General features: G+C 45.7%; 1 protein-coding gene across 1 annotated transcript in view; it reads left to right on the top strand.

Moving 5' to 3' along the window:
- adgrl3.1 (adhesion G protein-coupled receptor L3.1) overlaps window positions 1-21,901 on the top strand; it is a 211,465-nt gene that overhangs the window by 102,728 nt on the left and 86,836 nt on the right. Inside the window, exons 5-8 of the mRNA XM_038995240.1 lie at window positions 415-765; window positions 3,976-4,079; window positions 12,666-12,851; window positions 15,353-15,391. Coding sequence (XP_038851168.1) covers window positions 415-765; window positions 3,976-4,079; window positions 12,666-12,851; window positions 15,353-15,391 — 680 coding nt within the window. The remainder of the gene's footprint in view (window positions 1-414; window positions 766-3,975; window positions 4,080-12,665; window positions 12,852-15,352; window positions 15,392-21,901) is intronic.

Below are 21,901 nucleotides of genomic sequence, written 5' to 3'. Positions count from 1 at the left end.
AACAACTGCATCAGAGGCAGTCACACACAAACGCGCACATACACTCACACACACAGCTGGAAATGGATGCCTGTGTACTTGTTCCTAGCTGTGGGAGTCTGCCAGCTCCTCAGTAGAAACTGAGCCTGCACAACCAAGCCACACCTGCCAGATCCAATTGATCCAGTTTGAACTATCTCCTCCTAAACTGACACTGGAGATAGGAACGATTGAACCCCTCTGAGTGTTTTTGCGCTGACCCTAAAATAAATTAGCCTCTCAGACATAAATGTAGTGTGACTGAATAAATAAAGGAAATACATTGCTCAGAATCTATTTTTTTCTCTTTCCCTATTCCATTTCCATTTCTCAACTCTTTTTTTTTTTTTTTTTCTCGGTTTACTGATTCTCTTTCTTTCATCTCTCTTGCTACAGAATCGTCATCGTCTGTGATCGTTTTTATGGATACCACGACAACGCGGACTACAACTCGACCGGCGACGGTTTCCATGACGACCACGCCAACAACCAGCTCCACCACAACCACCAGGGCCTCTGCGACGACCCCCGTTGCCCAGCGACCGCGCACCACCTCGACTACTCTGCCGCCGCCATTGCCGCCAGCAGAGGGCAATATCCCAGAGGGCAACACAAGGTCGTCCCCGTCCTCTAAGCTCCCCAACGTCGGCATTGAGTACTGTAACCCCATGATCATGTCAGACGTGTCTTGGCCCAAGACCAGGCATGGACTGGTGACCAGGCAACCATGCCCAACTGGAACAATAGGTAATGGGTTTGTTCTACTTAATACTGTGGTTAGCCTGCAGCAGGATGGCATTTATTGTCATGACTCTTGACCTGGAGGTGTCTCTGCAGAGTGGTGACTAGCTAGCACACCCACAAAGTTGTAAAATCTGATTTTGAACCTAACCTTAACCAGACTGCTAGCCCTAATGCTTAACCTTAAGTTAAGACCAAAATGTCATTTTTTGTTTTCATAAATTTTTACAATATAGCCAATTTTGACTTTGCAGCTTGCCCATCTAGCGGAAATCGCTCAGTTCTGCCTCTAGGACAAGATTCATGACAATAAACGTCAACCTGCTAGCCTGCGTCTGAAATGACATATTCACTGGGCCCTGGTAAAAGTACATAGACCACTATAGGCCTACACTAGGGTCATGTACAGTTGGTAGTTGTCAAATATAGCAGCTCACTATCCGGGGTTGAATTATCTGACAGTGCAACAAACATGTCAGTTTAATTGTTATATGTGTTGCATATGTTTACGTGAATTATGTCATCAAACAACTGCTTAAAGCACTGTGTAGTCCAGGCAACGTAGGGAATGTCTGAAGTATCACCAAAATAGATTAGTGATCCCTGCGGGAATCAAACCCACAACCTTTCTATCGCCATGCTTTTACCAACTGAACCCACTGTATGGAATATTGAACATTATGCATAAGGATGCCATGAGTCTGGCCCTCGGAGACAAACCAGAATCCTCTGCAAGCTCCTGAATTGGCCCCTCAGGAATGGAGCTGATCATAAAAGGCAGAGCTTTCCCCTTAAATCTGCTCTTTCTCACTGGGGGTGAATTTCCAAATGTAGTCATGCAGTTAACTCAATTAATCGTGACCCCCCCCCTTCAGTTTTCCCGAAATTTGTCGTCAAACACATTCTGCCGTTGATTTTCTCAACTGTGTACGGCTACCAATATTCAACTGATTATGAAAACCTATTGAAGTGTGACGTTTGGCTCGCCTGAATGTTTCCCTGAATGTTTCCCTGAATGTTATTTACAAGAATGTTCTGTTGTTTGTATGCATCCTCCCATGCCTTATGTTCGACTCGCTGAGAGTAGAGAAGCTAAAGATGGCAACGGTACAGGGCGTATGGAACCAAGACGTGGAATCCTCCCCTACGCTTCTTCAATCCCAGGAAACAATTAGCCAAATGAATTAACACTAAACTGTTGTTGTGTGTGTGCTCTTTAACGAGGACCAGGCGCTTACTGTAGCTCGTAAGGCGCCACGTCACTCGTTTCTTCGTCTCCTCCTGTGCCAACTGGAAACAGTTGGCTCGGGTCAAAAGGAATGGATACCAACATATTAAGATCCGAGAAGGTCAGGCACCTCTGAAATGAAGTGAAATAGTTTTGAAGTCAATAGTAAGCATAGATCCACATGGAGAGAGTGATATTAAAGAGAGATGGAAGAAATGCATGTGAATGTTGCCATTAGGATCAGTATCGAGGTATTAGAAGATTTGTGTTGTAACATGGCGCCCATGTTGGCAAGGGTGTCAGTGGTCAGTTTTGCTGTTTAGATCATAATGAATATGATTATATGGAAAGGAGTGGGTCCTGATCCTAGATCAGGGCTACTATTTTTAAGATAGGTTTTGATCACAAGCCCAGAAGTATTGCAACCGGGTTTGGGGACAGTCTTGTCTCTCGCCTTCTTTTCATCATTACCTGGAGACACCAGTCCCCGCGACGTGGCCTCTCGAACGCCTCTGGCGTACAGCACAACAAGCGGGACACGAAACCACCGAAGTAGAGGACGGCTTTGAGTTTCCTCACAGGCTGTCTTTGAAAGTTCCTTGAAACCCTACCCTATCTCTCTTTCCCTCTCTCCAACATTCTCTCCCTCTCTCTCCATCTTTTATGTCTTTCTCTCTCCATCTTTCTCTCTCTCTGTCTCTCTCACTCTATCGTTCTCTCGCCATCGTTATCTCTCACTCTGTCAGGTTGAGGCCTATCTGATAAACCCATCAAACGTTAGGAAGTCCAAGGAGGACTGGGAAGGAAATTGTGTGTCAGTCAAAGTTGATATCAGTTAATGTTCGCAGTCTGTCTCCCCCTCCTCTCTATACCCCATGGACATGTATCAATCGGAGACTAGTGTTTTTCTTCCCCAGTCATGGAGTTGATAGTTTAAAAAAAAATACACAATTGCAGTTTATACACAGATTGAATATAAACACTATCAATGGCATAGCCCACATGAACTTGTCCTGTTTTCCTCGATCTGTGTCCCTTTTAAAATGCTGTGCATCCCAAATGGCACCCTATTCCCTTCATAGTGCACTACTTTTGACTAGGGCCCATAGGGGAGTGTGAGTTTATATAGACGCAGTCACCGTTTATACGCAGAGTTAGTAAAAGCGCTGATAGGGGCGTAGTCCCATTTTTAACGGACCCTTTTTCAGAAGCCCTGTGTGACCCAAAGGCCAAACACGCGCCGCTCCACATCCCCGTCAGTACCAGTCGTCTCCCTCAGGCAGCATTAATTGACCTTTCGTAACGAACTCCAGGATTTCCGACTTAATTGGAACACAGTTTGGTGTATTTTTGCCAGGGGTTCAACTGTCGCACCCGTTTAACACATGCAGAGCTCCGCCGACTCTTAATTACTAGATTCACACACTATCCAATATACCTCTGTGGGCCCTGAAGTGCTACCACAAAAATAAATGACTTAATTTAACATGTAGATGATTTAATTTAGCGTGTAGATGATAAAACCAGTCGATGACATACATTTTTTCACATCCCCCAAATATATTTATTTTAACATTAAGTTGAATTGGTTTTAAGGACATGGTAGTTTGATTGGGAAATTGATATTTCGGGGGCAAAGTCGTGACATGCACATTCATACGGACAAACGCCAACAGATTGTATGAGGATGAACAATGGAAATACAGGCAGAGCGGTTGCGATAAACAGTTGTTTCGAAACACGCGTCTCGCAGTGGAATAGTTTTTTTTACCCTGGGGGATTGTTGGGTAACTGAAGCATGGTCTTCAGATTAGCGTTGAACCCCAATTCTGCCCTCAACTCTCCCCCTCCAGACATACGTTCAGGGGACCAACCTTTGTTTTCTTACCAACACGGTAAATGTCGTTGGTAGCATAGCGATAATCTCCAGGGATAGCTTTGCTATATGCTCTATTGCCTCTAACTCTGAGTGTTGTTTTCTTCCACAGGCGTGGCCATGTATCTGTGTATGGGGCCCGAAGGATACTGGGACCCCCAAGGGCCCGACCTCAGCAACTGTACGTCCCCGTGGGTCAATGTCATCACCCAGAAGGTAATGAGACCCCAAGAGTCCCTACTTACAGATGCACGCACACTCGCGCATGGACACACACTTCGCGCTTGGCAATTCACACTTGTTCACTTGGCAACAATGGAAACTTCTTCGACCAAGGGGATACTACGCCCATCCTCCCATCCTCTAGGACAGGGCCACTGTGTTCCACTGGTTTTCTTTGTCCCTGCTGAGAAGAACTTAGTCAATTAATGTCCACTCACTATAGACCCAAGGACGACAGTTGAAAGCAGCTGTCTTAGAAAACTTTCCTCCCTACTGCATTGAGTTCACAATGTTGGCCAATACACCCACTACCCAATTGTGCCCCCCCCCCCCCCCCCCCCCCCCATTCTGCCATTTTCTTTTGGCCCAGAGGGGTCTATCTCATTCCCCGGACGAGAGTTACTCGAAGAGCTCCACGCATTCTGTGTATAAATCTATAATGGCACTCACAGAATATGTGGTTATTGGGGCTACAGCAGTAGCGCTAGTAGTAGTACTAGTAGCATCACTATCCCTGTTTATGAAATGCATCGGATCTCAAAAAACTCGGAGGAGCCCGAGGCATGCGGGCTATAACACTTATAATCCACTCCAGAGCGGGAAATCGCAGCCCCTTAACCAAACAGCGCTTTGTGGATATGGATTCACAGGTGACTAAAAAAAGTGAGGGAGAGAGGGAGGTAAAGAGAGAGAGAGGGAGGTAAAGAGAGAGAGAGGGAGGTAAAGAGAGAGAGAGGGAGGTAAAGAGAGAGAGAGGGAGGTAAAGAGAGAGAGAGGGAGGTAAAGAGAGAGAGAGGGAGGTAAGAGAGAGAGAGGGAGGTAAAGAGAGAGGGAGGTAAAGAGAGAGAGAGGTAAAGAGAGAGAGAGGGAGGTAAAGAGAGAGAGAGGGAGGTAAAGAGAGAGACAGGGAGGTAAAGAGAGAGAGAGGGAGGTAGAGAGAGAGAGAGAGAGGTAGAGAGAGAGAGAGAGAGGTAGAGAGAGAGAGGGAGGTAGAGAGAGAGAGGGAGGTAGAGAGAGAGAGGGAGGTAGAGAGAGAGAGGGAGGTAGAGAGAGAGAGAGAGGGAGGTAGAGAGAGAGAGAGAGGGAGGTAGAGAGAGAGAGAGAGAGGGAGGTAGAGAGAGAGAGGGAGGTAGAGAGAGAGAGGTAAAGAGAGAGAGAGAGAGAGAGGTAAAGAGAGAGAGAGAGAGGGAGGTAAAGAGAGAGAGAGAGAGGGAGGTAGAGAGAGAGAGAGAGGGAGGTAGAGAGAGAGAGAGAGAGGGAGGTAGAGAGAGAGAGGGAGGTAGAGAGAGAGAGGGAGGTAGAGAGAGAGAGGGAGGTAGAGAGAGAGAGGTAAAGAGAGAGAGAGAGAGGTAAAGAGAGAGAGAGAGAGGGAGGTAAAGAGAGAGAGAGAGGGAGGTAAAGAGAGAGCGAGAGGGAGGTAAAGAGAGAGCGAGAGGGAGGTAAAGAGAGAGCGAGAGGGAGGTAAAGAGAGAGCGAGAGGGAGGTAGAGAGAGAGAGTGAGCGAGAGGGAGGTAGAGAGAGAGAGTGAGCGAGAGGGAGGTAGAGAGAGAGAGTGAGCGAGAGGGAGGTAGAGAGAGAGAGTGAGCGAGAGGGAGGTAGAGAGAGAGAGTGAGCGAGAGGGAGGTAGAGAGAGAGAGCGAGAGGGAGGTAGAGAGAGAGAGCGAGAGGGAGGTAGAGAGAGAGAGAGAGAGTGAGCGAGAGGGAGGTAGAGAGAGAGAGCGAGAGGGAGGTAGAGAGAGAGAGAGAGAGGGAGGTAGAGAGAGAGAGAGAGAGAGGGAGGTAGAGAGAGAGAGGGAGGTAGAGAGAGAGAGGGAGGTAGAGAGAGAGAGGGAGGTAGAGAGAGAGAGGGAGGTAGAGGTAGAGAGAGGGAGGTAGAGGTAGAGAGAGAGAGGGAGGTAGAGAGAGAGAGAGAGAGGGAGGTAGAGGGAGGTAGAGAGAGAGCGAGGTAGAGGGAGGTAGAGGGAGGTAGAGGGAGGTAGAGGGAGGTAGAGGGAGGTAGAGGGAGGTAGAGGGAGAGAGCGAGAGAGAGAGCGAGAGAGAGAGCGAGAGAGAGGTAGTGAGCGAGAGAGAGGTAGTGAGCGAGAGAGAGGTAGTGAGCGAGAGGGAGGTAGTGAGCGAGAGGGAGGTAGTGAGCGAGAGGGAGGTAGTGAGCGAGAGGGAGGTAGTGAGCGAGAGGGAGGTAGTGAGCGAGAGGGAGGTAGTGAGCGAGAGGGAGGTAGTGAGCGAGAGGGAGGTAGTGAGCGAGAGGGAGGTAGTGAGCGAGAGGGAGGTAGTGAGCGAGAGGGAGGTAGTGAGCGAGAGGGAGGTAGTGAGCGAGAGGGAGGTAGTGAGCGAGAGGGAGGTAGTGAGCGAGAGGGAGGTAGTGAGCGAGAGGGAGGTAGAGAGAGAGAGGGAGGTAGAGAGAGAGAGGGAGGTAGAGAGAGCGAGAGAGCGAGCGAGAGGGAGGTAGAGAGAGAGAGAGAGAGAGAGCGAGCGAGAGGGAGAGAGCGAGCGAGCGAGAGGGAGGTAGAGAGAGAGAGAGAGCGAGAGGGAGGTAGAGAGAGAGAGAGCGAGAGGGAGGTAGAGAGAGAGAGGGAGAGAGAGCGAGCGAGAGGGAGTTAGAGAGAGAGCGAGAGGGAGGTAGAGGTAGAGAGAGAGAGAGTGAGCGAGCGAGAGGGAGGTAGAGAGAGAGAGTGAGAGGGAGGTAGAGAGAGAGAGAGTGAGCGAGAGGGAGGTAGAGAGAGAGCGAGAGGGAGGGAGGGAGGGAGGGAGGGAGCGAGCGAGAGAGAGGGAGCGAGCGAGAGAGAGGGAGGTAGAGAGAGAGGGAGGTAGAGAGAGAGGGAGGTAGAGAGAGAGAGAGAGAGCGAGAGAGAGGGAGGTAGAGAGAGAGGGAGGTAGAGAGAGAGGGAGGGAGGTAGAGAGAGAGGGAGGTAGAGAGAGAGGGAGGTAGAGAGAGAGGGAGGTAGAGAGAGAGGGAGGGAGGTAGAGAGAGAGGGAGGGAGGTAGAGAGAGAGGGAGGGAGGTAGAGAGAGAGGGAGGGAGGTAGAGGGAGGTAGAGGGAGGTAGAGGTAGAGGGAGGTAGAGGGAGGTAGAGGTAGAGGGAGGTAGAGGGAGGTAGAGGGAGGTAGAGGTAGAGGGAGGTAGAGGGAGGTAGAGGGAGGTAGAGGGAGGTAGAGGTAGAGGGAGGTAGAGGGAGGTAGAGGGAGGTAGAGGTAGGGAGGTAGAGGTAGAGGTAGGGAGGTAGAGGTAGAGGTAGAGGGGGGTAGAGAGGTAGAGGAAGGGGTAGGGAGGTAGAGGTAGAGAGGTAGAGGTAGAGAGGTAGAGGTAGGGAGGTAGAGGTAGGGGTAGGGAGGTAGACGTAGAGAGGTAGAGGGGGGTAGGGAGGTAGAGGGGGGGAGAGAGGTAGAGGGGGGGAGAGAGGGAGAGGGGGGGAGAGAGGGAGAGGGGGGGAGAGAGAGAGAGAGGGGGGGAGAGAGAGAGAGAGAGAGAGAGAGAGAGAGAGAGAGAGAGAGAGAGAGAGAGAGAGAGGTAGAGGGTGAGAGGTAGAGGGTGAGAGGTAGAGGGTGAGAGGTAGAGGGAGAGAGGGGGCGGTAAAGAGGGGGAGGTAAGAGTGGGGTAAAGAGAGAGGGAGGTGAAGAGAGAGAGGGAGGGAGGTGAAGAGAGAGAGGGAGGGAGGTGAAGAGAGAGAGGGAGGGAGGTGAAGAGAGAGAGGGAGGGAGGTGAAGAGAGAGAGGGAGGGAGGGGTAGAGGTAGAGAGGGGGAGAGACGAGAGAGAGAGAGGGAGGTAAAGAGGGAATGGGCTGATGTTTTGGGTGTCAACTACAGCTCAGTTCCATTCTTTTGAAATCGATATGGAGATGATTCCACTCTTCTGTTCTATCCTTTACGATAATGTCGCTCTCTGTTTCCTGACTCAAATTCATAGTCTATTATAGAATGCATCTCACACGCAAAGCAGCAAAAAACTTGACACATATACACTTCTCCCCTATGCACATACTTGGTGGGAGTGACTATTGGAATATGGATACATTTTTAACAAAAGTGTTATTAATCTTTATTACGCAAATTAGGCATGAGCGATGTGCCTGTCATCCCTCGTTGTCGCTGTGGCGACAGGGAATTTAAATGAAGATCAACCTGTCAGGCGTCCCAGAATTCCGTCTGGCGCTTATTTTCACACCACTGTCCCTGGTTCTTCTCATTAACAGAAAGACGCAGAGAGATGAACTCGGAGAGAAAGAGACTGGAATTGAGGGAGTTGAGGCTGAGAGAGAAGGAGTGATTGGGATAGAGATGGGGAGGCTGAGAGAGAAGGAGTGATTGGGATAGAGATGGGGAGGCTGAGAGAGAAGGAGTGATTGGGATAGAGATGGGGAGGCTGAGAGAGAAGGAGTGATTGGGATAGAGATGGGTGAGGCTGAGAGAGAAGGAGTGATTGGGATAGAGATGGGTGAGGCTGAGAGAGAAGGAGTCATTGGGATAGAGATGGGTGAGGCTGAGAGAGAAGGAGTGATTGGGATAGAGATGGGTGAGGCTGAGAGAGAAGGAGTCATTGGGATAGAGATGGGTGAGGCTGAGAGAGAAGGAGTCATTGGGATAGAGATGGGGAGGCTGAGAGAAGGAGTGATTGGGATAGAGATGGGGAGGCTGAGAGAAGGAGTGATTGGGATAGAGATGGGGAGGCTGAGAGAAGGAGTGATTGGGATAGAGATGGGGAGGCTGAGAGAGAAGGAGTGATTGGGATAGAGATGGGGAGGCTGAGAGAGAAGGAGTGATTGGGATAGAGATGGGGAGGCTGAGAGAGGAGTGATTGGGATAGAGATGGGGAGGCTGAGAGAGCGGTGACAGACCTCACTTTTTCTTACTTTGGCCATAGCTGTTCTTATTAAGATGGAGAGAGAAACCGAGAGGAAGAGAAGGGGGAAAGAAGAAGACAGCTTCTCTACCCTCCACACACTGTCCACACAGGGTCGGGGTTCTCGAAGAAAGGCAAATTAAGCCGGTGTAATTGGATCTGCTAATAAACACAGAGGCAATGATTGCAAGGGATGGCCAAGTAAATCATGTGAGACCCTTTGCCGTGGACACCGCAGTCTCCCCCTAATGCTTCTATTAATTCCTTTTATAGTACACTACTTTTAACCAGAGCCCTACGAAATCTGTTCAAAAGTTGTGCACTACATAGGGAATAGGGTGTAATTTGGGACATAGTCCCAGACTTTGACTCCTACAGTGCATTTGGAAAGTATTCAGAGACCTTATTCTGAAATTGATTAAATGTATTTTCTGTCATCAATACACACAAAATACCCCATAATGAGAAAGCAAAAACAGGTTTAAGAAATGTTAGAAAATGTATAGGGAAAAAACCTGAAATATCACATTTACATAAGTATTCAGACCCTTTACTCAGTACTTTGTTGAATCACCTTTGGCAGCGATTACAGCCTTGAGTCTTCTTGGGTATGATGCTACAGGCTTGGCACATCTGTATTTGGGGAGTTTCTCCCATTCTTCTCTGCAGATCCTCTCAAGCTCTGTCAGGTTGGATGGGGAGCGTCGCTGCGCAGTTATTTTCAGGTCTCTCCAGAGATGTTTGATTGGGTTCAAGTCCGAGCTCTGGCTGGGCCACTCATGGACCTTCAGAGTGTCCCGAAGCCACTCCTGCATTGTCTTGGCTGTGTGCTTAGGGTTGTTGCCTTGTTAGAAGGTGAACCTTTGCCCTAGTCTGAGGTCATGTGTGCTCTGGAGCAGGTTTTCATCAAGGATCTCTCTGTACTTTGCTACGTTCATATTTCCCTCGATCCTGACTAGTCTCCCAGTCCCTGCCGCTGAAAAACATCCCCACAGCATAATACCTCCACCAATGTGCTTCACCGTAGAGATGGTGCTAAGTTTCCTCCATACGTGACTCTTGGCATTCAGGCCAAAGAGTTCAATCTTGGTTTCATCAGACCAGAGATTGTTGTTTCTCATGGTCTGAGAGTCTTCAGGTTCCTTTTGGCAAACTCCAAAAGGACTGTCATGTGCCTTTTACTGAGGAGTGGCTTCCGTCTGGCCACTTTACCATAAAGGCATGATTGGTGGAGTGCTGCAGAGATGGTTTTCCTTCTGGAAAGTTCTCCCGTCTCCACAGAGGAACTCTGGAGATGTGTAAGTGTGACTCGGGGTCTTGTTCACCTCCCTGACCAAGGCCCTTCTCCCCCGATTGCTCAGTTTGGTCGGGAGGCCAGCTCGAGGAAGAGTCTTGGTGGTTCCAAACTTCTTCCATTTATGAATGATGGAGGCCACTGTGTTCTTGAACTTTCAATGCTGCAGACATGTTTTGGTACCCTTCCCCACATCTGTGCCTCGACACAATCCTGTCTCGGAACTCTACGGACAATTCCTTCGACCTCATGGCTTGGTTTTTGCTCTGACATGTACTGTCAACTGTGGGACCTTATATAGAAAGGTGTGTGCCTTTTTAATTTTTTTAATTTTATACATTTGCACAAAAAAAATAGCTTTGTCATTATGGGGTATTGTTTGTAGATAGAGGATTTTTTATTTATTTAACCCATTTTAGAATAAGGCTGTAACACAACAAAATGGCGAAAAAGCCAATGGTTATGAATACTTTCCGAATGCACTGTACTGTATGTATGAAATATCAGAGGAAAGAAGTGCATCATCCACGAACACAGCCGACTAAACACAGATGTCTGACTTGGTTAGACTCCTAAACACGGCCCAAATTATATGTAGCCCAAATGCTGTCTCTTGGTCTTCACTAAACCCGAGGCTAATCGAATGCAGGAAGCTATAAGCGTTCCAAAAATAGAGGGACCTTAGGAAGAATAGCAGACCTTCGGAACCATGCTCCAAATCAGATCCAACCTCACCTCTTCAATGTCCCTGTTGAATTTACTGTATATCCAGATTTGAAAGATTTGAAATGTCTTAAAGCTGTGTTTAGCACTCTAATTTTGACCAGATGAAATGTTCTTTCTGAACGGTAGTCAAATCTTCTGCATATGAAAACATTTCCCATTTGAATGGAACAGGTGTTATTCAATTAAATGTCTGGGTTGTAGAAACAAAGAAAGCTAAACATAAAGTTATTTTTTTCGTAATCCAATTCAAGATAAATTAAAAGCACAGAAACACATTGCACTATGAAATGAGACTCCTCGAGACATCATTAGGCCTCTCTGCTTGGCAGATTTATATGTTGTAATTTAAAAACCAAGAGACACGACGACTACAAAAGCGGTTGCTAGTTTGTGGGCAAGTGGAGACTCTTCGGAGACAGTCTCATCCATGGCTTGAGGAGATGTTTTTCTTCAATTTTATTCAATTGTTTCCCTCAGAAAATTTAAATAGGTACGCTCTCCAACCAAGTGGCGTACATAGGGAATGGTTCGTGGTTGTGCTTTGAAAATATTTGTTTCTCTTCCTCCATAGTCTAAACAAAAAGCTTTTACATGCAATACAACAATAGACTGAGAGAGAAAGAGAAGGGGGGGAGAGAAAGGGGGGGAAGAATAAATTGATTGGTATAAGCAATATGGTGTAACTTCCACCTAGTGAGGCAAGGTCGAGCTATTATCAGATTGATTACAAATGTCAAATCATCTCAGATCTCCACAGGTGCATAAGGGCGTAGGGTTTAGGGGATGATTTGGGATTGGGCCAGACAATTGGAGCTTGAGAGGGGGGATTATTGAGGATAGATGGAGAGCAGGGGGGGAAAAAACGTATTTCATACCTAAAGACCGCCAAAGTGAAAGACTGGAATGATCAATGTTGTTTTTTTGCCGAAAGATCTCGCCAAAGCACAGTCACGACAATCACAGAAGTTCACGAGACAAAATGAATTTCAAACAGGCGCCATCCTCCGTGTGTGACATGTCTTCCCCCGAAAGCTAGCAGCCATTAGTTTCACGCTGCCTATAGACTTTTAGGGGAGACTTGTCTCCATAGTTGACTACATAATTGTTTCCTGATAGTCTATTAGCCCCCGTGTGCATTCAATTAAACATTTCCTCACCTATTCAATTGCAGGCGATAGTGATATAATCAGGAAATCTGTACATGCTAAACATTCTTTTCTAACTTCAAACATTTTGTATAATGCCATTTGTCATGTTAGAAATGTGTATGTTGAAAATAATAGGTTCAATCCAGAGTATGTATTTAGATACAGGGAGACGGATGACTGTAGGATTGTATTTATTTATGATGTAATAGTGTTTGACTTTGTCACACATTTGAGACTGGAATGGATTTGGTTCTAGCCCCTTTAAATCAAATAGCATAACATAGTTTATACTTATACACTGGTCATTCAGCAACATTGAATGTAATATTGAATCCTCATATTATTGATAAGCCAAATAGTGATAATTCTGTGCAAAACCTCCAATTTAGACCGGGCCAACTGGGTTCATGTTTGGCCAGCTCATCTGCATTTGCCCGAACTGCCCTATGGCCAGTCCGTTGGTACTATAGCTACATAGCATGATAGTCAGTGGTTAATTGCATACTGTGTATGTGTCAATGTGAATATGTGTCTGCCATCATGCTTGGTTAAATATGTGTATGTTGTTTTTCCAGCTCAAAGCAGGAGAGACTGCAGCCATCATTGCCAGGGAGCTGTCGGAGCAAACTAAGAGTAACCTTCAGGCAGGTGACATCACCTACACAGTCAAGGCCATGGGTCAGCTTGTGGACCTACTTGACGTGCAGCTGAGGAACCTTACCCCTGGAGGCAAAGATAGTGCAGCCCGCAGCCTCAACAAGGTAGGTTACTACCTCCAGTCTGGGATAAGCAATGGCTGTGTCATTTCCTTTCCTCGTCTCCTTCCCTTCGGGACTAGTTGATTTGACAGATTGTGACAGGCGAGAGCAACATAACCAGTAGGGTTTCCAACCTTTCGCTTCACCTATCCAGATTGTTCAGCTCAATGGTCCACCAAGGACACAGGATGAAGAAAGGAGGATATATATGAGAATTGATTCATAGCCGAAGGCAGAACTGACTTTAGTCACCTTTTCTTTGTTTCCTTCAATCTCTGCAACTTTATTTTTCACCGGTGGAGGCCAGACAAGGATTTCAAGCCAGTCAAACCTGAACAGTGGGCATTGTTTTAATGATCTGTACTCCGGCCACAGCACTGTCATACCAAATTATCTCCTGCATTATTTCTCGCATCTAGCGATCTGCCCGGGCCTCAAAAAAAATACAAAATCTACAAGCAGCCAGACGCAAGGGGGATATCTCAAAACCTCTACCGCATAGGCGGTTCTGCTTTCTATTACCAAAAGTCAGTAGGGGTTATAACTAATTATAACAGCAAACGCGTGGGTAGGATTATTCCAAAGTAGGTAGACTTTTTTTAAAGAGGTCATACGGATATTCCAGGCACGTCTGAAGCGGTTCTCATGCCATGCTCGTTTCTTTCTAATGACAGACGAAATGTATTAAACATAGCTGTTTTCTAAACCCAAGAGTGCCTGAGTTTTTTTTTTTTGTAGCCCCAACCTAATGCAATTATTCCCAAATTCACAGTTGGGTACACATAGGGGCACTCAGGCAATGTGACGCAACCAATGGAAAAGCAAACATCAGTGAAATTCAAAATGTCAGCCGTTAATTTGTTTTAGCGGCTTCACTTGTAGTGGAACAATAACACCTGTTTCCCAATAGCTTTTTTTTCACAGACTTTATTTAATTGCTGCATGCAGCCAGATGCCTCCATTGAGATTTAAGTGTCATTCCCTCCTTGGAGAGCGAGGCGATGGTGATAGCCAACGGGCCGAGGAGAAACCTGACGGCTTGCACTTCTGATCTCTTTATCGATGGCTTTTACGAGGTAGCCGTCTTGAAAATAAAAAGTTAAGAACAGTTACAATTCAAACTACGTTTTATGGGAGAGGATCCTTGATTTTTATTGTTATAATCTTGTTGTAAAACTGAAGCCAATGTTCTATGAATATACAGTATGTAAAAAAATAAACATTAGCCTAGACTAGAGGGGCTGCAGGTAGCCTAATGGTTAAGATCGTTGGGCCGGTAAGCAAAAGGTTGTTGGTTTGAATCTCCGAGCCGACTAGGTAAAAACAAAATGCCGATGTGCCCTTGAGCAAGGCACTTAACCCTAATTGCTTCTGTAAATTGCTCTGGATAAGAGTGTCTGCTAAATGACAAAACATTTTAATGTAATTTTTTTCTCTTATGATGATGCCAAAAAAGATAATGTCTAGAACAAGGAAAGCTACAACTGGGAGCATATTATTTTTCCCATTTGATCATTATCTCTTAGATAAATACACTAACTACCTAGTACACCAAGGATTTATGAAAAATCTCCCCTAGCGCTCTCTCTCTACTATTCAAGGTTGTCCTCTCCGCTCTGTCCTCCATCCTTTCCCCTTTAATCCCGGCTGGCTTAGCAGCCCCTAGCGCTGGTGCTCCACCTCTCTCTCCCTCTCGCACGTGTGTTTACCTCTGAGTTCAATCATTTTGACACAATCTGCTAAGAGCTAACGGAATTAAAGATCCCTTTGATAGTGAGCACAATGCTTCTCCGCCGGCAGACAAAGAGCCGATTGAGTTGGCAAACACCAAGATCTGTGGCACTTTTATGATCAAAGTGTCATGCGAAAGGCACTAACGGGACCATTTCCAGGAAAATGGGCTGACTGATGTGAAGGAGCGAGAGCTTTCCTTTATGAGGAAGACGCCACCCATCACAGACAATCAGGAGCGCATCAGCATTCCCTCTATGCTACGCGCTACAGCTAGGCTAGGCTAACAAAGTAGGCTTCTGTTTATTTAGTCTGTTCCCAGCCCAATGCTACGTGCTAGTCTAGCTAGCTGTCAGTACTCCAGTGCTAATTCGAAATCTCTACATACTGTATTGACCTGCTCCTTCAGCTTTAGCTTTACTTCTTTAGTTCATTTTTTCTCCACTTACCCACAGGTACGAGCGGTAACCTTGAAACTCCAACATGAAAGCTGAACAATGTCTCAGCCCCAATCCCCACTTGGGCTGTGTGGCTTGTTTCTGCTCTAATTGACTAAGATTCTTTGTGATGTTTTCTATGAGAGGGAATAATTAATGTGCATGCCGGTTTTCACACAGTTTATGTAAAATGAGAAAGTCTTAATTAGCCAAAGTCAAGAGGTGACATTTTGTTATATATTTATTTTCTCTCTTTTCATACTTTATTTCCTACTAATGGAACTTGTATGTCGTGTCAACCCTTTGCTAACTGTTATTTCTTCCGGTGGTTTGCAGCTGCAGAAAAGAGAGCGCTCTTGCCGGTTTTACGTGCAGGTATTTTGACTCTTATCTTTCACCCAGCTTCCTACCCTTCCCATCCGCCATGGTGCTGTGTTTTGGTGTAACCATGATTTGTGACTTGTTGCCCCACCATAATGTCATGCTTTGTGCTAATGATTGTCCTGGCTGTGAAGGCATTTGTTGCTCAATGTTGGGCCTGCCAAGTAAACTTTGACCTTGTAAAATTGTGTCTGAAAACTTGGATCTAAACATAACACTTGGCGCAGCAGGTAGCCTAGTGGTTAGAGTGTCGGGCCAGTAACCGAAAGGTTGTGAGATCGAATCCCCGAGCTAACAAGGTAAAAATATGTCGTTCTGCCCCTGAACAAGGCAGTTAACCGACTGTTCCTAGGCCGTCATTGTAAATAAGAATTTGTTCTTAACTGACTTGCCTAGTTCAATAAAGGTTCAATAATAAAAAAAATAAAAATTTATCAGTGTGGATGCAACTATACCTAGTTGCCATTTTTTTATCCTAGTTGTTGCTCATCTCACTTTCTCTTAACCACATCCCAATGTCCTAATTCTCCCGCCAACCCCCACCCCTGCAACCAATTCCCATAGCCACCGTTTCCCAGCATGTTTTGCTTGTTAATGCTGTCGTCATGCCTCTGTGTTTGTGTTGTGATGGTTTTTGATGGTAAAACAACACTCCAAAGAAGAAACTGTATAAATACTGTATGTAATGCATACTATATTATAAGATCCTCGGTTGGTCATGGTTGAATAGGTTATGGTCTGGATATAAATGTCAAACAAGATATCAGGTTTTTTTGCTTGAAGGAAATGTCACGTATGTTTTCCCTGCTGGAGACGCCAACAAGACAACTATACAATACGTTTAAGTTGTTTTCTTAGATGAAATAAAGAGAGCCATATATAATCATCTATAGCAATATACTTGTTCACAACACCACTATAACCTGATTATGTAATTCTAGCATATACTCACAGCTTTCACGTTGTTATAACCGTCAGTGGTTATGCACTCGCCCCCAAGCTACCATCAAGTCATTTCATTTCAATGCCCCAAAGATTTTTTCCCCCCAGAAATTTAAATCCGACTTCCACATTTTTGTGTAATAAGTAGATATGGTAAAGAGCCAAAAGTGACCTCATTTTAACCAAAGCAAGTCAAAACCCACCGTCCACCAGTACTCCCCTGACAGGCAAGACTCACAGGGGGGTGTTATGACTCGTCATGATGCATAAAGCATGTGTGTCCCAATTTGTAGGGCCTCCACAGCTATTTCTTGAGCTCCAGTGTGGATTTGATGTCCCGGCTTGTCAGTAAAATGTCATCAAAATCTGTTCTACCTTGAGAAGAGCTACCGGATGAGTTGACATGAATGCTTCCCACCGCAGGAGGTTCCTATAGCTTACAGATGCTGTCCTACATTGTCTGTGGTAGGATCACATCTGTCAGGCGACATGAATTTGATTGTTTCAAATATTTTGCGGCATTTCTGAACTCACTTCAATACGTATGGGTTGTTTGATTGACCATTTTCCAGTGGATAAAAGTGGAGTATGTATAAGTGTGTATAAGTATGTATAAGTGTGCACAGCATTTGAATATCAGTTGGCGTTTTGCAAATTTTACATTTTAGTCATATAGCAGATGCTCTTATCCAGAGCGACTTACAGTGGTGAGTGCATGCATTTTTGTACTGGTCCCCCCGTGGGAATCAAACCCACAACCCTGACGTTGCTAGCGCCATGCTCTACCTACTGAGCCACACGAGACACTTATTGTTTTATATGCACTGACTAAGAAATCAATTAATTATAGATGCCTGTGGGTTTGTGTGTGTATGCACGCTGTGCACACGTGTTTATATGCACACAAGTGTGTGTGTGTGTGTGTGTGTGTGTGTGTGTGTGTGTGTGTGTGTGTGTGTGTGTGTGTGTGTGTGTGTGTGTGTGTGTGTGTGTGTGTGTGTGTGTGTGTGTGTGTGTGTGCAGTACCAGTCAAAAGTTTTGACACACCTACAAGGGTCTTTATTTTTTACTATTTTCCACATTGTACAATAATGGTGAATACATCAAAACTATGAAATAACACTTATGGAATCATGTCTTCACTATTCATCTACAATGTAGAACATTTCAAAAATAAAGAAACACCCTGGAATGAGTAGGTGTGTTCAAACTTTTGACTGGTAATTTACCTGGGCAACTGTTGAACCGTGCGCTGGCGTCAACTCAATACCTTCCCTGAGCCTGACAGTGTCAAACAAACGGGGATGGAATCTCATTCGACGAACCAGAATAATGGAACAACATCTGCTGGTCTTCTGTAAACGCAGACATCGATTGCGCTGTGTCATGGCTTTGAGGGACTTTCATTGATTAGGGAAATTGAGCAGTGTTTTCTCCAACTAGGCCCCTGGTGGTTCACGTAAGTGAGATTAGTGGAAGCATACAAAACAAACCAAGGCAGATGCCTCTCTGCTGCACCTGCCTGCCCAGACCTAGACGCACGCACTTGAATGCATGCACACAAATAGACAGACACACACACACACATCCTCTGTTTTGGTACCGGGCTGAGCACACCATGCACAATCATTGCTGGCAATGAGGTAGAGGCATTATGTTAAACACAGTCTTCTCAGGGTCAAAAATATCTTGAAAAATCGAACAGATTATAGCAGTGCGAGGGTGGGCTTGGGTGAATTAACTGCCAGTGCACGTCGGAGGGCGTGGATGTTATTAAGATTGGTGATCAGGTATGCAGTGCCAACTGCTCGTTAGCCCCCTAATTGCTGGTTAGGAGGATGGAGCAGGTGTTTGCTCTCTAATGGAGATGAGAGGAGCCCGGTTCACCATCTTGATTTAGGGAATCCATCTTGTTTTATGTGGGGTGCTTGACAAAGCCATTTGCATGCCACCGGATCTACCTGAGACCATTATGGAATAACATCTTAGAAAGAGATTTGAGGTTGTCAGTAGTAGGCCAATATTTATAGATAATTCAACATGTCATGTTCTAGAGACACCTTAGTTGAAAGTGTTGAGAATATTGGGTCCCACGTTAAGCTAAACATGTCTTTTAAAGCTTAATGAAGCCTACATAAACCCTTCATAAGGTCTATGTGGATGCGTGAGGAATTATAGTATTCAGTGACTAAATATACTGTAGCCTAGAGCATCATGGGAATTATCAGTAGCTTTTCTTTGCTCCCTTTTTGAAAATAATATCTAACCTTCATTTACTACAAACATTCAGTACAAACCAGCCTCTCTATATTCACCCTAAAGGATTATGTCCCTATCAGATACATAAAAGGCCTCTGGTCTTTGATTTTGAACAAACATAATCAAAATGGCACCCAGCTTTCTATCCTCTTTGGTGTATTAACTACTATCTTGTTTAGGTGCTTTGACACCATGGTTGGCCAATTACAGTGATTACATCCCCTTTGCGTCAAACGAAGGTCAAACGCCCTTATTTAAAATGGCTGTGACACACAATATTTCCAAAGGGATACGATTTTCAGCCAAGTGTATGTGGAGTTAAGGGATTTATCACATGGTATGACTTTCCTAGCTCCAGTAACTCCGAGTCGAGTATTAAAAATGGGAATTGTATCTCCTGGCGCGAGTGAAGGTCGTAAACCAATAAATTCCGGGATATAGAGAGGATATTGGGTACTAATCCATTGTTCACCGCAACTCCCGCTCCCCTTCTTCCTCGTATATGGGGGTAACTAGTGATTGTGTCACAGTAGAAGGCGACCTCAGAAAGGCCGGAATGGAAGGGGGCGCCTTGTTCAAGAGCCTAATGCGATTATAACATTTTATCGGCGGCCAATTTGTTAAAAGATGAGGTTTGTTAAAATGACCACATAGTCATAAAGACTTCCCCGTCTAGCTACCCCCGACAACCATTCTGCCCTGCGGTTTACTGTCTACAGACTCCACCCTCGCTATGTTATATGGACCGTGTCTGTTCACGGTCAGAGTTCGACAGCAGTAAAATAAGGTCATTCAATGAAAAAGTACCTCCGCCTCAGAACCATACATTTTTTTTGTAATTTACTAACAGACACCATAGAACTTCTCATGAAGTGTCTTCCTATTGAGTTCATTTCTAGTAATTTGCATGGCGGATAGACTTGATTTGGGGTCGTAGTTGACTTTGCGACGAGGTGCTGTTTGTTCTACTCTCCCTTGTTAAATAATGAGCAGTGTTCATATTGACACACCTTTGGATTAGCTTTCTTGAGTGCATCTGCTTGTTTTTGTGTTGTATGCGCTTACTGTGTTTGAATGCCCAACACATTCCTCCACGGAACTATCGATAGCGGATATATTAGTAGTAATTGCGTTTATTGGTAGTGCGCAGCCATAGATTGAATTGGTCACCAATTGACAATTGGATCATGTAACGCAACTGTGGAAATACATGGAGCTTTTAATGTCACAGTCCACTTTATTGATAACCAGGAAGTATTGAAGTGTCTTGTTGAGATTGGTCATGCATGCTGGCAGTCGCGTATTGAGGACCATTGAGTGAGCAGGGTTGAAGGGTCAAGCACACTGAGAATACTCGACTGATATTGTGGCATTACCACATTGTATTGCAGAGTATATTGTAGAGAGCGAGAGCAAAAGAGGGGGAATAGAAAGGAAATGGTAAAAGACTCATAGACACCAGCAGTGTGAGGCAGAATTGGAGTGAAGGAGCACATTATATTTTCCAACCGAACATGTTACAGAAAAAGATAGGGGATGAGTGGAAAAGGGAAGTGGAAAGTGAGGAAGTGGGAGTCGGACTCGCGCTCCATTCCTCTTCCGTTCCGCTAAGCCGTTGACGGGAGTTCAGGCTCAGCCAGAATCAACTTCCCCGACCTGGAGTTCATTTCATCAATCAGCGCGCACACACACACGCACACGCACACGCACACACCACACAGGCTGACTTGGACCAGTTCCAGGCCCCAGTCTAACATCCCACCCCTTCCATCCCCTTCATTGGTGTAGAGCAATCAGAGCGTGCAACAGAACCGTGTACTGTCTACACTCGGTTTGTTGTTTTTATGAAATTGTTTTCATTAAATTGTTTCTAATCATAGCTAAAGTTTGTATTGCTACGGATTCCGCGATGCGGTCAGCCTTTCCCGGCTGGGACCGTAAGTTTGTCCCAGATTCCTGTTAAGTAGCAGTTAGCTGCTAGCCATCATGAAAATGGAGCAAGCTAACGCTAGCAGTGCTAGCACACCAGTGTTTCTATCCACAGCTGGGCACAAATGCTTCAGGTGTGGGATTATTTTCACACAATCACAAGATGGAGATAAGGTGTAACTGCAAAATGGACAAGGATTTGTCTGCCCTAAATGCACCACCATCAAGCATTTAAGGGAAGAGGTCCTCCGGCTGTTAGCTCGGCTGCGACCTTGCTGTAACCCAGGCAAACCAAATCTGTTTTTAATGCCTCCTATAGCAAATCTGTCGATGACTCGGGCGGTCTGATCTGTCCCAATCCAACGGACAGATGTTCAGCTCAACTCCGCGACCTGTGAGAGACTGGGCAATCGCAAGGCGTAGGAGATCATGAGGCAGTCTGGCCACCCATCTATCCAAGAAAATCAGATCCAGCTATCAAACAGCTTTGCCCCGCATGAGATGGACCTACCATCCCCGGGAGTCAACACGGATCCTTGGTGTATACCAACAGCTGGCGGCCACCCAGTGGCACCCTCCCCCACGGCCACCACAGTTCACCGGGTCCTTTCCCCATAGGATTCCTTCACTATCATTGTGGGCAGCTCGATGGTGAGAGATTATGGCCTGCCTACGGTCTGTGGACTGACCAAGGTCCACTGTCACCCAGGAGCCTGTGGTGACCACAATATTGACACCATCATCACTCACGTAGGTTATAACAACCTTCGTTTTAGGCGATCTTTGGGAGAACTACAATAATTTTTTGAAAGACCCTCACTAGCACAGGGAAGAATAATGTATTATCTCCCATGCTACAGAAGGGGTTCGCAACATTTCAGCTGACTTTTTGCCCTAAATGAGAACCTATAGAAACTTTGCAACAACAGGAATGTCTCTTTTTGTGACAACTTTGATTTGCTGTGGGAGCAACCAACACTTTTTTTAAAAGAGACTGGATTCACCCCAATCGCAGGGGTTCCAGGATTATTTCCAGCAACATCGCAAACTGTTTTCGAGACTGACGGACAGGGTCTGGTAGTGCTCCAGGTGATTTTAATCTTTTGAGTTCTATGGACTTTATACAACATGTTATTGGGCCCACCCTTACCTGCAGCCATACTCTGGACCTGGTTATTACCAAGGGCCTTTCTATTGACATATCCTCTATTGTTGATGTTGCTTTATCTGATCACCACTATGTATTTTTTACTGCCTTGTTGCCCATAGCACAGGGTAAAACTGAACTCATTAAGAAACACTATATTAACTCTGAAGTTGCTCCGGATTTTATTGAGTCTATGAACAATATTCCATTACTTATTCTGCCTTTCT

Source organism: Salvelinus namaycush, chromosome 6, assembly GCF_016432855.1.
Source record: "Salvelinus namaycush isolate Seneca chromosome 6, SaNama_1.0, whole genome shotgun sequence".
Classification (NCBI taxonomy): Eukaryota; Metazoa; Chordata; class Actinopteri; order Salmoniformes; family Salmonidae; genus Salvelinus; species Salvelinus namaycush.
The sequence above is the reverse complement of the archived record's forward strand: the minus strand, read 5'-3'. Positions and strand labels throughout refer to the sequence as shown.